Source organism: Lichenostomus cassidix, unplaced genomic scaffold (genome assembly GCF_008360975.1).
Source record: "Lichenostomus cassidix isolate B80296 unplaced genomic scaffold, HeHo_3.0 HiC_scaffold_36, whole genome shotgun sequence".
Lineage (NCBI taxonomy): Eukaryota > Metazoa > Chordata > Aves > Passeriformes > Meliphagidae > Lichenostomus > Lichenostomus cassidix.
Window position 1 is genome coordinate 1,302,271 of NW_028147270.1, and position 14,625 is coordinate 1,316,895.

Here is a 14,625-nt window from a genome sequence, read left to right on the forward strand (position 1 = left end):
GGGGAACAGGGAGAGTTCTATAGGGGAACAGGGAGAGTTCTATAGGGGAGTTCTATAGGGGACAGGGAAGAGCTATAGGGGAGAGCTATAGGGGACAGGGAGAGTTCTATAGGGGACAGCAGGGGAGATCTATAGGGGAGATCTATAGAGGACAGAAGGGTTCTATAGGGGAGATCTATAAGGGACAGCAGGGGAGATCTATAGGGGAGAGCTATAGGGGACTGAGGGGTTCTATAGGGGAGATCTATAGGGGACAGCGGGGGAGAGCTATGGGGGAGTTCTATAGGGGAACAGGGGAGATCTATAGGGGAAGGGAGAGATCTACAGGGGAGATCCATAGGGGAACAGGGGAGATCTATAGGGGAGTTCTATAGGGGAAGAGGGGAGATCTATGGGGACAGGAGTGTTCTATAGGGGGCAGTAGGGGAAATCTATAGGGGAAGAGGGGAGTTTTATGGGAGAGTTCTATAGGGGACTGGGGAGATCTATAGGGGAGATCTATAGGGGACTGGGCCCTGTAGAGGGTGGGGCTCTATCGGGGACAGGAGAGGGTCTATAGGGGACAGGCAAGTTCTATAGGGGACGGGGAAGATCTACAGGGGACAGGACCCTATAAAGGGTGGGGTTCTATAGGGGACAGCGGAGATCTATAGGGGACAGGAGGGTTCTCTATAGGACACTGGGATGTTCTATAGGGGACAGGAGTGTTCCATAGGGGACAGGACCCTGTAGAGGGTGGGGGAGGGGTTCTATAGGGGACAGGGATGTTCTATAGGGGACAGGAGGGAGGGGGAGGGGCAGCCCTGGGGGTCTATAGGGTTTGCTCCCCTATAGGGTCTGTCCCACAGCCCTGTGGTCACTCTGGGTCACTCTGGGTCACTCTGGGGTCACTTTAGGGTCACCCTGGGTGGGCAGTGGGTGCTCTGGGGTCAGTCCAGTGGCCACCCCAGTGTCCATCCCCATTCCCAGTCCACCCCAGTGTCCACCCTAGTCCATCCCACTGTCCACTCCAGTGTCCATCCCCACTCCCAGTCCCTCCCAGTATCCATTCTGTGTCCATCCCCATTCCCAGTATCCATCCCAGTGTCCACCCCAGTGTCCATCCCAGTCCCTCCCAGTGTCCATCCCAGTGTCCATCCCAGTGTCCACCCTCACTCCCAGTCCCTCCCAGTGTCCATCCCAGTGTCCACCCTCACTCCCAGTCCCTCCCAGTGTCCATCCCAGTGTCCACCCTCACTCCCAGTCCCTCCCAGTGTCCATCCCAGTATCCATTCCGTGTCCATCCCTATTTCCAGTCCATCCCAGTGTCCATCCAGTGTCCATCCCAGTGTCCATCCCCATTCCCAGTGTACATCCCAGTCCCTCCCAGTGTCCATCCCAGTGTCCATCCCAGTGTCCATCTCCATTCCCAGTGTCCATCCCAGTCCCTCCCAGTGTCCATCCCCCTCCCAGTCCCTCCCAGTCCCTCCCTGTCCATCCCACTATCCATCCCAGTGTCCACTCTCACTCGCAGTCCCTCCCAGTCCCTCCCAGTGTCCATTGCCATCACCAGTGCTCATCACAGTGTCCACTCTAGTGTCCATCCCAGTCCCTCCCAGTGTCCATCCCCATTCCCCGTGTCCATTCCCAGTCCATCCAGTGTCCATCCCAGTCCCTCCCAGTGTCCATCCCCATTCCCCGTGTCCATTCCCAGTCCATCCAGTGTCCATCCCAGTGTCCATCCAGTGTCCACGCTAGTCCATCCCAGTGTCCATCTCCCATTCCCAGTGTCCATCCCAGTGTCCACCCTCACTCCCAGTCCCTCCCAGTGTCCATCCCAGTATCCATTCTGTGTCCATCCCTATTTCCAGTCCATCCCAGTGTCTACTCCAGTGTCCATCCCAGTGTCCATCCCCATTCCCAGTGTCCCTCCCAGTGTCCATCCCAGTTTCCACCCTCACTCCCAGTCCTTCCCAGTGTCCATCTCCTATTCCCAGTGTCCACCCTCCCTCCCAGTCCCTCCCAGTGTCCATCCCAGTGTCCATCCTCACTCCCAGTCCCTCCCAGTCCTCCCCAGTGTCCATTGCCATTACCAGTGTCCGTTGCAGTGTCCATCCAGTGTCCATCCCAGTTCCTCCCAGTGTCCATCCCCATTCTTAGTCTCCATTCCCAGTCCATCCCAGTGTCCATCTCCCATTTCCAGTGTCCATCCCAGTGTCCACCCTCACTCCCAGTCCCTCCCTGTCCATCCCACTGTCCATCCCAGTCCCTCCCAGTGTCCATCTCCCATTCCCAGTGTCCCTCCCAGTCCCTCCCAGTCCCGATGAGCTCCCTGGCCCAAGTCCGAGCGGCCGGCCGCAGCCTGGAGCGCCGCCTGGCCCGAGTGCCCCCGGAGGAGCTGCTGGCGGCGCTGCGAGTGACCGCGGCCATGTCCGAGGCGGAGGTGGCGGCGCTGGGGACACCGCGGAGCTCCGGCTGGACACGGCGCCTGCTGGCCTGGGCTGCGGCCAGAGGGGACACCGTGTGCCGGACACTGCTGGAGCTGCTGGACAGGCTGGAGCCGCCCCAGGGGCCGGGGGAGTTCGGTGAGTGACCATGAGTGACCAGTGACCATTGAGTGACCAGTGTGACCAGTGTGTGACCAGTGTGTGACCACTGAGTGACCACTGAGTGACCAATGGGTGACCTGAGTGACCAGAGGGGACAGAGTGTGCCGGACACTGCTGGAGCTGCTGGACAGGCTGGAGCCGCCCCAGGGGCCAGGGGAGTTCGGTGAGTGACCATGAGTGACCAGTGACCATTGAGTGACCGGTGAGTGACCACTGAGTGACCGCATGACCACTGAGTGACTGCTGAGTGACCACTGAGTGACCAGTGAGTGACCAGTGTGTGACCAGAGGGGACACCGTGTGCCGGACACTGCTGGAGCTGCTGGACAGGCTGGAGCCGCCCCAGGGGCCGGGGGAGTTCGGTGAGTGACCACTGAGTGACCAATGAGTGACCAGTGTGACCAGTGAGTGACCAGTGAGTGACCAGTGAGTGACCATTGAGTGACCGGTGAGTGACCAGAGGGGACACCGTGTGCCGGACACTGCTGGAGCTGCTGGACAGGCTGGAGCCGCCCCAGGGGCCGGGGGAGTTCGGTGAGTGACCACTGAGTGACCAATGAGTGACCAGTGTGACCAGTGAGTGACCAGTGAGTGACCAGTGAGTGACCATTGAGTGACCGGTGAGTGACCAGAGGGGACACCGTGTGCCGGACACTGCTGGAGCTGCTGGACAGGCTGGAGCCGCCCCAGGGGCCGGGGGAGTTCGGTGAGTGACCACTGAGTGACCAGTGACCATTGAGTGACCAGTGTGACCAGTGAGTAACCAGTGAGTGACCAGTGAGTGACCAGTGAGTGACCAGAGGGGACACAGTGTGCCGGACACTGCTGGAGCAGCTGGAGCCGCCTGAGGGGCCGGGGGAGTTCAGTGAGTGACCATGAGTGACCAGTGAGTGACCATGAGTGACCAGTGAGTGACCAGTGAGTGACTGACTGACCAGAGTGACCACTGAGTGACTGGGTGACCGCTGAGTGACTGCTGAGTGACCATGAGTGACCAGTGAGTGACCAGCGTGACGACTGGGGAGTTCAATGAGCGACCATTGAGTGACTGCTGAGTGACCACTGAGTGACCAATGAGTGACCAATTAGTGACCAGAGTGACCACTGGGAAGTTAAAAGAATGACCACTGAGTGACCACTGACTGCTAAGTGACCAATGAGTGACTGCTGAGTGACCAGAGTGACCACTGAGTGACCACTGAGTGACCAGAGTGACCAAAGAGTGACCAATAAGTGACCAGAGTGACCACTGGGGAGTTTGGTGACCAGTGACCAGTGAGTGACCAATGAGTGACCACTGAGTGCCCAGAGCAACCAGAGTGACCACTGAGGACTTTGGTGAGTGACCAGTGAGTGACCACTGGGGTGACCAGTTGGGGTGACTGATGGGTGGCCAGGGGGTTTGGGGGTCTGGTGGTCATTCCAGTGTCCATCCCAGTCCATCCCAGTGTCCATCCCAGTGTCCAGTGTCCCCTCCAGGGGTCATTCCCAGTGTCCAGTTCCATTCCCAGTTCCCACTCCCAGTGTCCATCCCAGTGTCCAGTTCCCACTTTTCCCATTTTTTCCCGATTTTCCCATTTTTCCCTGATTTCCCAATTTCCTCACTTTTCCCATTTCTTTCCCCAATTTTCCTGTTTTTCCCATTAATTTCCCCAATTTCCCAATTTTCCCGTTTTCCCCGTTTTTCCTGTTTTTCCCCATTTTCCCATTAATTTTCCCAATTTCCCCATTTTTCCCATTAATTTTTCCAATTTCCCTGTTTTTCCCATTTTTCCCAATTTCCCCGTTAATTTCCCCGTTTTTCCCGTTTTTCCCATTAATTTTCCCAATTTCCCCATTTTCCCTAATTTCCCATTTACCATTTTCCCCAATTTTCCAGTTAATTTTCCCAATTTCCCATTAATTTTCCCATTTTCCCATTTTCCATTTTTCCTGTTTTCCCCATTTTTTCCCATTAATTTTCCCGTTTTTCCCATTAATTTTCCCAATTTCCCCGTTTTCCCCAATTTTTCCGTTAATTTTCCCAATTCCCCTGTTTTTCCCAATTTCCCCATTTCCAATTTTCCCGTTATTTTCCCCAATTTCCCCGTTTTTCCCATTAATTTTCCTGTTAATTTTCCCATTAATTTTCCAGTTAATTTCCCCGTTAATTTTCCCAATTTCCCCATTTTTTCCCGTTAATTTCCCCATTTTCCATTTTCCCCAATTTCCCCGTTTTTCCCGTTAATTTTCCCAATTTCCCCATTTTCCCCATTAATTTCCCCGATTTCCCCATTTATTTCCCCATTTCCAATTTTCCTGTTATTTTCCCCAATTTCCCCGTTTTTCCCGTTAATTTTCCCGTTAATTTTCCCAATTTCCCATTTCCAATTTCCCCGTTAATTTTCCCAATTTCCCCATTTTTTCCCGTTAATTTCCCCATTTTCCATTTTCCCCAATTTCCTCGTTTTTCCTGTTAATTTTCCCATTTTCCCCATTTTCCATTTTTCCCAATTTCCCAATTGTTCCCGTTAATTTCCTGTTTTTCCCGTTAATTTTCCCGTTTTCCCCGTTTTTCCCCCCAGATTTCTACAACCCCCGGCGCGACGCGGAGCCGTCCCACCGCTCGGACTGTCCGTGCTGCCGGCCGGAGCCGCGCCGGACACGCCGGGAGGAGGAGGAGGAGGAGGGAGAACCCCACGGTGAGGCCGAAGGCCACGAGGAGGAGGAGGAAAAACCCGAAACTGGGGATGAAGGTCGTGAGGAAGAGGAGGGAGAACCCAAAAATGAAGATGAAGGTCATGAGGAAGAGGAAGGAGAACCTGAAATTGGGGATGAAGGTCGTGAGGAAGAGGAAGGTGGAGGAGATGAAGGTCCTGGAGAAGGTGATGAAGGCCCTGAGGATGAGGAAGGTGATGAAGGCCCTGAGGAGGAAGAGGATGGAGGTGATGAGGAGGATGGAGGTGATGAAGGCCCTGAGGAGGAGGAGGGAGATGGAGGAGGGGAGGAAGGAGGGGATGAAGATTAGGAGGGGCTGAGGAGGAGGAGGAGAGGAAGGTGAGGAAGAGGAAGATGAAGATGATGGAGATCCTGAGGATGAAGAAGATGAGGAGGAGGAAGGTGATGGAGAAGGTGAGGAAGAGGAAGATGAAGATGATGGAAGAACTGAGGAGGAGGAAGGTGAGGAGGAGGAAGGTGAGGAGGAGGAAGGTGAGGAGGAGGAAGATGAGGAGGAAGATGATGGAGAAAGTGAGGAAGATGAAGATGACGGAGGTGAGGAAGATGAAGGTCCTGATGAAGATGAAGACCCTGAGGAAGATGATGAAGACGATGATGAATTTTGTGTCGAAAAACCCCAAAAATGGACTTTTAGGGTCACCATGACTAAGGTGGTGATGATGATGATGATGTCAATGATGATGATGAAGATCACAATGAATTTTGGGTCAAAAAACCCCAAAATGGTCTTTTGGGGTCACTATGATGATGATGATGATGAAGATGATGAATTTTGGCTCAAAAAAACCCAAAAATGGACTTTTAGGGCCAAGATGATGATGATGATGAAGATGATGATGATGATGAAGATGATGAAGAATTTTGGGTCAAATAAAGTCTGAAATGAACTTTTGGAGGATGAAGATGATAAATTTTGGGTCGAAAAACCCCAGAAATGGACTTTTGGGTCTCCATGGTGATGATGATGAAGAAGATGGCGAATTTTGGGTCAAAAACCCCAAAAAATGGACTTTTGGGGCCAAGATGATGATGATGATGATGATGATGAAGATGATGAATTTTGGGTCAAAAAACCCCAAAAAATGGACTTTTGGGTCTGCATGGTGATGATGATGACGAAGATGGCGAATTTTGGGTCAAAAACCCCCAAAAATGGACTTTTGGGGCCAAGATGATGATGTCAATGATGATGATGAAGATGATGATGAATTTTGGGTCAAAAAAACCCAAAAATGGACTTTCGGGTCTCCGTGGTGATGATGACGTCACCGACGATGATGAAGATGAGGAATTTTGGGTGGAAAAACCCCAATTTTGGGACTCTCGGATCACCCACCCCGCCCCTCCCCCTCCCCCAATAAAGCCCCTCCCCCGTCACGGCCGCGCTTTAATTGGGCTAACGAGGAAATGCTAATTAGCCACACGGGGGGTGGGTGGGGGAGGGGCGGGGTGACCTTGACCTCCATGATGGTCAAATGTCCAGTTTTGGTTCTCCTTGACCTCCATGATGGTCAGATGTCCACTTTGGGTTCTTCTTGACCCTCATGATGGTCAATGTCCAGTTTTGGGGGGTTGACCTTGACCTCCATGATGGTCAAATGTCCACTTTGGGTTTTCTCCTTGACCCCAATGATGGTCAAATGTCCACTTAGGGTGACCTTGACCTCCATGAGGGTCAAATGTCCACTTGTGGTTCTTCTTGACCTCCATGAGGGTCAAATGTCCAGTTTTGGTTCTCCTGGACCTCCATGATGGTCAAATGTCCACTTTGGGTGTTCTTGACCTTGACCTTGACCTCCATGATGGTGAAAAGTCCACTTGTGGTTCTCCTTGACCTCCATGATGGTCAGATGTCCACTTTGGGTTCTTCTTGACCTCCACGATGACCAAAGTCCAGTTTGGGGTTGACCTTGATCTCCATGATGGTCAAATGTCCACTTGTGGTTCTTCTTGACCTCCACGATGGTCAATGTCCAGTTTTGGGGTTGACCTTGACCTCCATGATGGTCAAATGTCCACTTAGGGTGACCTTGACCTCCATGATGGTCAAATGTCCACTTAGGGTGACCTTGACCTCCATGATGGTCAAATGTCCACTTTGGAGGTTCTCGACCTTGACCTCCACAATGACCAATGGCCGATTTTGGGTTTTCTCCTTGACCTCCACGATGATCAATATCCAGTTTTGGTTCCTCTTGACCACCACGATGACCAATGTCCAGCTGGGGGTTTGGCCTTGACCTTGACCCCGTGATGGTCAAAAGTCCATGGTTCTCATGACCCAAACCCCACCTCCAGAAGATTCTCCATGGTTCTGATGACCTCAAAGTCCAACTTTTGAAGTTTCTCCATGGTTTTGATGACCCAAACCCCAATTTTTCAAGGTTTTAATGACCTCAAAGTCCAACTCTATAAGGTTCTCCATGGTTCTGATGACCTCAAACCCCAACTTTTCATGGTTTTAATGACCTCAAAGTCCAACTTTTGAAGGTTCTCATGACCAAACCCACCTCCAGAAGGTTCTCCATGGTTTTAATAACCTCAAATCCCAATTTTTCAAGGTTCTCCATGGTTTTCATGAACCAAACCCCAACTTTTGAAGGTTCTCCACGTTTTTTATGAACCAAACCCCAATTTTTCAAGGTTTTAATGACCTCAAAGTCCAACTTTTGAAGGTTCTCCATGGTTTTTTATGAACCAAACCCCAATTTTTCATGGTTTTAATGACCTCAGAGTCCAACTTTTGAAGGTTCTCAAGACCAAACCCACCTCCAGGAGGTCCTCCACCCCCCAGGTGCCCGGCTAGATGCGGAAGCTCTCGGCCTTGCCGTCGATGTGCCGCAGGCGCAGGTAGACGTCGGTGCCGACGCCCTGCAGCGACTGCAGCACCAGCGAGCCGCCCAGGTACTCGGCGTAGGCGCGCGACGTCGGCAGCCCGAAGCCGAACCTGCCGGGACAGAGAGGGTGCCGGAATGTTCCTGAAGGTTCCCGAAAAGATTCCCGAAAAATTCCCGAAAAAATTCCCAAAAAATTCCCGAAAAAATTCCAAAAAAATTCCCAAAAATCCCCTAAAAAATTCCCCAAAAAACAAAAAAAATCACAAAAAATTCCCAAAAAATTCCCCAAAAAATCACAAAAATTCCCCAAAAATTCTCAAAAAATTCCCCAAAAAAATCACAAAAAATTCCCCAAAAATTCCCCAAAAAATCCCAAAAAATTCCCCAAAAAATCCCCAAAAAAATTCCCAAAAAATTCCCGAAAAATTCCCCAAAAATTCCCCAAAAAATTCGATTTGGAGAGAGTGAAATAGCCCAAAATTCCACCAAAAATTGCCTCCAAATCCCCATAAAATGCCCCAAAATCTACTCCAAATAGCCCAAAACTCACCCCAAAGCCGAACCTGCCGGGACAGAGGGGGTGCCGGAATGTTCCTGAAGGTTCCCCAAAAAATTCCCAAAAAATTCCCCAAAAAATCCCCCAAATTTTCCCAAAATCCCCCAAATTTCGGCTTCTCACCCATACATGGCTCCAGCCTGGCTGTCAGCGTCCATCAGGGTGCAGAAATGACCCCAAAATCCCCCAAAATTGCCCCGAAAATCACCAAAAATCATCAAAAAATCCCAGAAAATCTGCAAAATTTCGCCAAATTTCACCCAAATTTCACCCAAATTTCACCCAAAATGACCCAAAAATCCCCCAAATTTCCCAAATTTCGGCTCCTCACCCATGCATGGGCCCAGCCTGTCCCCCAGCCTCCATCAGGGTCTGGAAAGGTCCCCAAACCACTCCAAAATCCCCTCTAAAATCCCCAAAAAATCCCATAAAATCTCCAAAATTTCCCCAAAAAAATCCCCAAAAATCCCCCAAATTTTCCCCAAATCCCCAAATCCTGTCCCTCACCCATGCATGGGCCCGGCCTGTCCCCCAGCCTCCATGAGGGTGCGGAAATGACCCCAAAATCCCCAAAATTGCCCCGAAAATCCCCAAAAATCATCAAAAAATCCCAGAAAATCTGCGAAATTTCACCAAAAATCCCCCAAATTTCACCCAAATTTTGCCCAAAATCCCCCAAATTCCCCCAAATCCAGTCCCTCACCCATGCATGGGCCCAGCCTGTCCCCCAGCCTCCATCAGGGTCCGGAAAAGTCCCCAAAATCCCCAAAAATCATCCAAAAATCCCAGAAAATCTGTGAAATTTCGCTGAATTTCACCCAAATTTTGCTGAAAATCCCCCAAATTTCACCCAAAAATCCCCAAATTTTCCCAAAATCCCCCAAATTTTGGCTCCTCACCCATACATGGCTCCAGCCTGGCTGTCAGTGTCCATCAGGGTCCAGAAATGACCCCAAAATCCCCAAAATTGCCCCGAAAATCACCAAAAATCATCAAAAAATCCCAGAAAATCTCCAAAATTTCACCAAAAATCCCCCAAATTTCACCCAAATTTTGCTGAAAATCTCCCAAAATCCCCAAATTTCGGCTCCTCACCCGTGCATGGGCCCAGCCTGCCCGCCAGCCTCCATCAGGGTCCGGAAAGGTCCCCAAACCACCCCAAAATCCCCTCTAAAATCCCCAAAAAATCCCATAAAATCTCCAAAATTTCCCCAAAAATCCCCCAAAAATCCCCCAAAAATCCCCCAAATTTTCCCAAAAATCCCCAAATTTCGGCTCCTCACCCGTGCATGGGCCCAGCCTGCCCCCCAGCCTCCATCAGGGTGCAGAAATGACCCCAAAATCCCCAAAAATCATCAAAAAATCCCAGAAAATTTGCAAAATTTCGCTGAATTTCACCCAAATTTTGCTGAAAATCCCCCAAATTTCACCCAAATTTTGCCCAAAATCCCCAAAAATCCCCAAATTTCGGCTCCTCACCCATGCATGGGCCCGGCCTGTCCCCCAGCCTCCATCAGGGTCCGGAAGGGTCCCCAAAATCCCCAAAAATCACCAAAAAATCCCAGAAAATCTCCGAAATTTCACCAAAAATCCCCCAAATTTCACCCAAATTTTGCCCAAAATCCCCCAAATTCCCCCAAATCCAGTCCCTCACCCATGCATGGGCCCAGCCTGTCCCCCAGCCTCCATCAGGGTCCGGAAAAGTCCCCAAAATCCCCAAAAATCATCCAAAAATCCCAGAAAATCTGTGAAATTTCGCTGAATTTCACCCAAATTTTGCTGAAAATCCCCCAAATTTCACCCAAAAATCCCCAAATTTTCCCAAAATCCCCCAAATTTTGGCTCCTCACCCATACATGGCTCCAGCCTGGCTGTCAGTGTCCATCAGGGTCCAGAAATGACCCCAAAATCCCCAAAATTGCCCCGAAAATCACCAAAAATCATCAAAAAATCCCAGAAAATCTCCAAAATTTCACCAAAAATCCCCCAAATTTCACCCAAATTTTGCTGAAAATCTCCCAAAATCCCCAAATTTCGGCTCCTCACCCGTGCATGGGCCCAGCCTGCCCGCCAGCCTCCATCAGGGTCCGGAAAGGTCCCCAAACCACCCCAAAATCCCCTCTAAAATCCCCAAAAAATCCCATAAAATCTCCAAAATTTCCCCAAAAATCCCCCAAAAATCCCCCAAAAATCCCCCAAATTTTCCCAAAAATCCCCAAATTTCGGCTCCTCACCCGTGCATGGGCCCAGCCTGCCCCCCAGCCTCCATCAGGGTGCAGAAATGACCCCAAAATCCCCAAAAATCATCAAAAAATCCCAGAAAATTTGCAAAATTTCGCTGAATTTCACCCAAATTTTGCTGAAAATCCCCCAAATTTCACCCAAATTTTGCCCAAAATCCCCAAAAATCCCCAAATTTCGGCTCCTCACCCATGCATGGGCCCGGCCTGTCCCCCAGCCTCCATCAGGGTCCGGAAGGGTCCCCAAAATCCCCAAAAATCACCAAAAAATCCCAGAAAATCTCCGAAATTTCACCAAAAATCCCCCAAATTTCACCCAAATTTCACCCAAAATCCCCCAAAAATCCCCCAAAATCCCCAAATTTCGGCTCCTCACCCGTGCATGGGCCCGGCCTGCCCCCCAGCCTCCATGAGGGTGCGGAAGGGTCCCCCCAGGCGCGGGTCCTGGGCGCTGAGCTCGGCCGTGCTGAAGTGATATTCTGTCACCTTGTCCAGCAGCTCGTGGGGAATGCCACCGCCCCGGTCTGAGATGCTGGGGACAGAGCGGGGACATTTGGGGACATTTGGGGATGTTGGGGACATTTGGGGACATTTGGGGACATTTGGGGGACATTTGGGGGGATTGGGGATGTTGGGGACATTGGGGACATTGGGGGGATTGGGAACATTGGGGACATTTGGGGACATTGGGGACATTTGGGGACATTTGGGGATGTTGGGGACGTTGGGGACATTGGGGACATTGAGGTCAATGGGGGGATTGGGGACATTGGGGACATTTAGAACATTTAGGGATATCGGGGATATTTGGAGACATTGAGGACATTTGGGGATGTTGGGGACGTTGCAGACATTGGGGATATTGGAGATGCTGGGGACATTTGGGGACATTTGGGGACATTGGGGGTACTGGGGACAGTGGGGACAGCATTGGGGACATTGGGGATGTTGGGGACACTGGGGAGATTGGGGTCATTGGGGTCATTGGGGACATTGAGGTCAATGGGGGATTTGGGGACATTGGGGATATTATGGTCAATGGGGACATTGGGGACATTTGGGGACATTGGGGATGTTGGAGACATTGAGGCGATTGGGGACATTGGGGATGTTGGTGATGCTGCGGACATTTGGGGACACTGGGGACATTTAGGACATTGGGGATGTTGGGGACATTTGGGGACATTGGGGACATTTGGGGGATGTTGGGGACATTTGGGGACAGTGGGGACAGTGCAGGGGACATTGGGGATGTTGGGGACATCACTGGGGACAGTGGGGGGATTGGGGATGTTGGGGACATTGGGGACATTTAGGGGATTTGGGGACATTGGGGACATTGGGGACATTTGGGGGAACAGGGGACATTGAGGATATTGTGGTCAATGGGGACATTTGGGACATTGGGGAGATTGGGGACATTGAAGACACTGGGGACATTTAGGGATATCGGGGATATTTTGGGGACATTGAGGACATTAGGGACATTGGGGATGTTGGGGACATTTGGAGATATTTGGGATGTTGGGGACATTGGGGCCATTGGGGACATCATTGGGGACATTGAGGACATTTTGGGGATATTTTGGGGACATCGAGAGTACAGACAGTCTTTGGGACATTGGGGACATCGAGAACGCTTTGGTGACACCTTGGGGACACCTTGGTGGCACTTCGGTGGCATTCTGGGCACACCTTGGGGACACCTTGGCAGCACCTTGAATACACTTTTGGTGACCCTCAGGTGACCCCCAGGTGACCCTCAGGTGACCCTCAGGCGACCCTCAGGTGACACACAGGTGATCCTCAGGTGACCCAGGTGACACAGGTGACACTCAATGACACTCAGTGACCCTCAGGTGACCCCCAGATGACACTCAGGTGACCCTCAGGTGACACAGGTGACCCTCAGGTGCCACTCAGGTGACACAGGTGACCCTCAGGTGACACAGGTGACCCTCAGGTGCCACTCAGGTGACACAGGTGACCCTCAGGTGACACTCAGGTGACCCTCAGGTGACACAGGTGACACTCAGTGACCCTCAGGTGACCCTCAGGTGACCCTCAGGTGTCCCCAGGTGCCACGCAGGTGACACTCACCGGATGACGAGGTCGATGTCGTTGTTGGCGATTGTCACCACGATGTCGGGGACGTTGTAGGGAGTGTCCAGGTGAGACTCCATGGTGGCCCTGGGTGGCACCAGTGTCACCTGAGTGTCACCTGGGGACACCTGGGACCCCAAAATCCACCCTGGGGACATCCTGGGACCCCAAAGTGACACCTGGGACCCCAAAAACCACCTTGGGGACACTCAGGGACATCCTGGGATCCACTTCTGACGCCCAAAATTCACCCCAAAAATCCCCCAAAATCCCCCAAAAATCCCAAAATTCCCCAAAAATTCCCCCCAAATCTCCCAAAAATTCCCCCAAATTCCTCCCAAAATTGCCCCAAAATTCCCAAAATCCTCCCCAAAAATCCCAAAATTCCCCCAAATCCTTCCCAAAATTCCCCATTGCCCAAATTTCCCAAATCTCTTAAAACCCTCCCCAGATCCCCCAAAATTCCCCCAAATCTCCCAAAAATCCCCCACTTCCCAGATCCCAAATTTCAAACCTCCCCAAAATCCCCAAAACTCCCCAAAATCCCCAAAACTCCCCAAAATCCCCCAAAAACTCCCTAAATCCCCCAAAACTCCCTAAAATCCCCCAAAATTGCCAAAATCCTCCCAAAACTCCCCAAAATCCTCCCAAAACTCCCTAAATCCCCAAATCTCCCCAAAACCCCCAAAATTCCCAAAATCCCCAAAATCCCCCAAATTCTCCCCAAAAACCCTCCCCAGGTACCTCATGGCGTTCTTGAGCAGCTCAGGTAACACGTAGTCCAGCGGCAGCGGGATGAACGGGAAGCGAGCGGCGACGTGGCCGTTGATCCGAACCCGCGGGGCGTTCCCGTACTGGTGCTCACAGAGCCTCCTAGACAGGTGTGGGACAGGTGTGACACACCTGAGTGACACCTGTGACACACCTGAGATACACCTGAGTGACCCTCTGATAGCCCAATGTCACTCAGTGTCACTCAGTGTCACTGCTGTGACGTGGCCGTTGATCCGAACCCGCGGGGCGTTCCCGTACTGGTGTTCACAGAGCCGCCTGGACAGGTGTGGGACAGGTGTGAGACAGGTGTGACACACCTGAGTGACACCTGTGACACCTTCTGATAGCCTAATGTCACTCAGTGTCACTGCTGTCCCATGGCCGTTGATCCGAACCTGCGGGGCGTTCCCGTATTGGTGCTCACAGAGCCTCCTGGACAGGTGTGTGACAGGTGTGTGACAGGTGTGACACACCTATTGTCACCTACAGTCACCTACAGTCAGCTACAGTCACTCAGTGTCACTGCAGTGCCATGGCCGTTGATCCGAACCCGGGGGGCGTTCCCGTACTGGTGTTCACATAATCGTCTACGACAGGTGTGGGACAGGTGTGACACACCTGTGACACACCTGTGACACACCTATTGTCACCTACAGTCACTCAGTGTCACTGCTGTCCCATGGCCGTTGAGCCAAACCTGAGAAGCATTGCCATATTGGTGTTCACAGACACACCTGGGACAGGTGTGTGACAGGTGTGGGACAGGTGTGACACACCTATTGTCACCTACAGTCACTCAGTGTCACTGC

The 14,625-nt window shown here is 51.6% G+C and overlaps 2 protein-coding genes and 2 long non-coding RNA genes across 8 annotated transcripts in view; 1 reads left to right on the top strand and 3 right to left on the bottom strand.

Moving 5' to 3' along the window:
- The first annotated feature begins 998 nt into the window (after positions 1–998).
- Positions 999–6,697, top strand: LOC146423793 (uncharacterized). The gene is made up of 6 exons (XM_085044486.1): positions 999–1,141; positions 1,172–1,315; positions 1,996–2,109; positions 2,195–2,564; positions 5,153–5,747; positions 5,805–6,697. Exons 4-5 carry the CDS (start codon positions 2,303–2,305, stop codon positions 5,593–5,595), a joined length of 705 nt encoding a protein of 234 aa, XP_084900612.1. The 5' UTR covers positions 999–1,141; positions 1,172–1,315; positions 1,996–2,109; positions 2,195–2,302; the 3' UTR covers positions 5,596–5,747; positions 5,805–6,697.
- On the bottom strand, positions 6,681–7,481 carry LOC146423794 (uncharacterized). Of its 4 annotated transcripts, none has more exons than XR_014847294.1 (3): positions 7,142–7,481; positions 6,884–7,089; positions 6,681–6,800 (listed from the first exon to the last, which is right to left on the bottom strand). It is a non-coding gene; the product is annotated as an uncharacterized LOC146423794 (long non-coding RNA). The 4 variants fall into 4 exon arrangements; XR_014847293.1 differs by having other exon boundaries at positions 6,884–7,095; XR_014847291.1 differs by having other exon boundaries at positions 6,884–7,481.
- Positions 7,482–7,604: 123 nt separating this feature from the next.
- Positions 7,605–7,952, bottom strand: LOC146423795 (uncharacterized). 2 transcript variants are annotated; one of them, XR_014847311.1, is made up of 2 exons: positions 7,808–7,867; positions 7,605–7,743 (listed from the first exon to the last, which is right to left on the bottom strand). It is a non-coding gene; the product is annotated as an uncharacterized LOC146423795 (long non-coding RNA). The 2 variants fall into 2 exon arrangements; XR_014847312.1 differs by lacking the exon at positions 7,808–7,867 and adding an exon at positions 7,890–7,952 and having other exon boundaries at positions 7,642–7,743.
- Positions 7,953–8,009: 57 nt separating this feature from the next.
- The window catches only part of LOC146423796 (branched-chain alpha-ketoacid dehydrogenase kinase-like), a 29,382-nt gene continuing 22,766 nt past the window's right edge, over positions 8,010–14,625 (bottom strand). The window contains exons 10-13 of the mRNA XM_085044446.1: positions 13,787–13,915; positions 13,040–13,129; positions 11,316–11,471; positions 8,010–8,253 (exon numbers count right to left, since the gene is read on the bottom strand). Coding sequence (XP_084900572.1) covers positions 8,109–8,253; positions 11,316–11,471; positions 13,040–13,129; positions 13,787–13,915 — 520 coding nt within the window. The 3' untranslated portion in view covers positions 8,010–8,108. The remainder of the gene's footprint in view (positions 8,254–11,315; positions 11,472–13,039; positions 13,130–13,786; positions 13,916–14,625) is intronic.

Bases quoted from the DNA above. Each gene is read 5' to 3' on its own strand.
- LOC146423793 (XM_085044486.1), top strand. From the start codon at position 2,303: ATGAGCTCCCTGGCCCAAGTCCGAGCGGCCGGCCGCAGCCTGGAGCGC. The intron at 2,565-5,152 runs GTGAGTGACCAT...TTTTCCCCCCAG, and splicing joins CCAGGGGCCGGGGGAGTTCG to ATTTCTACAACCCCCGGCGC.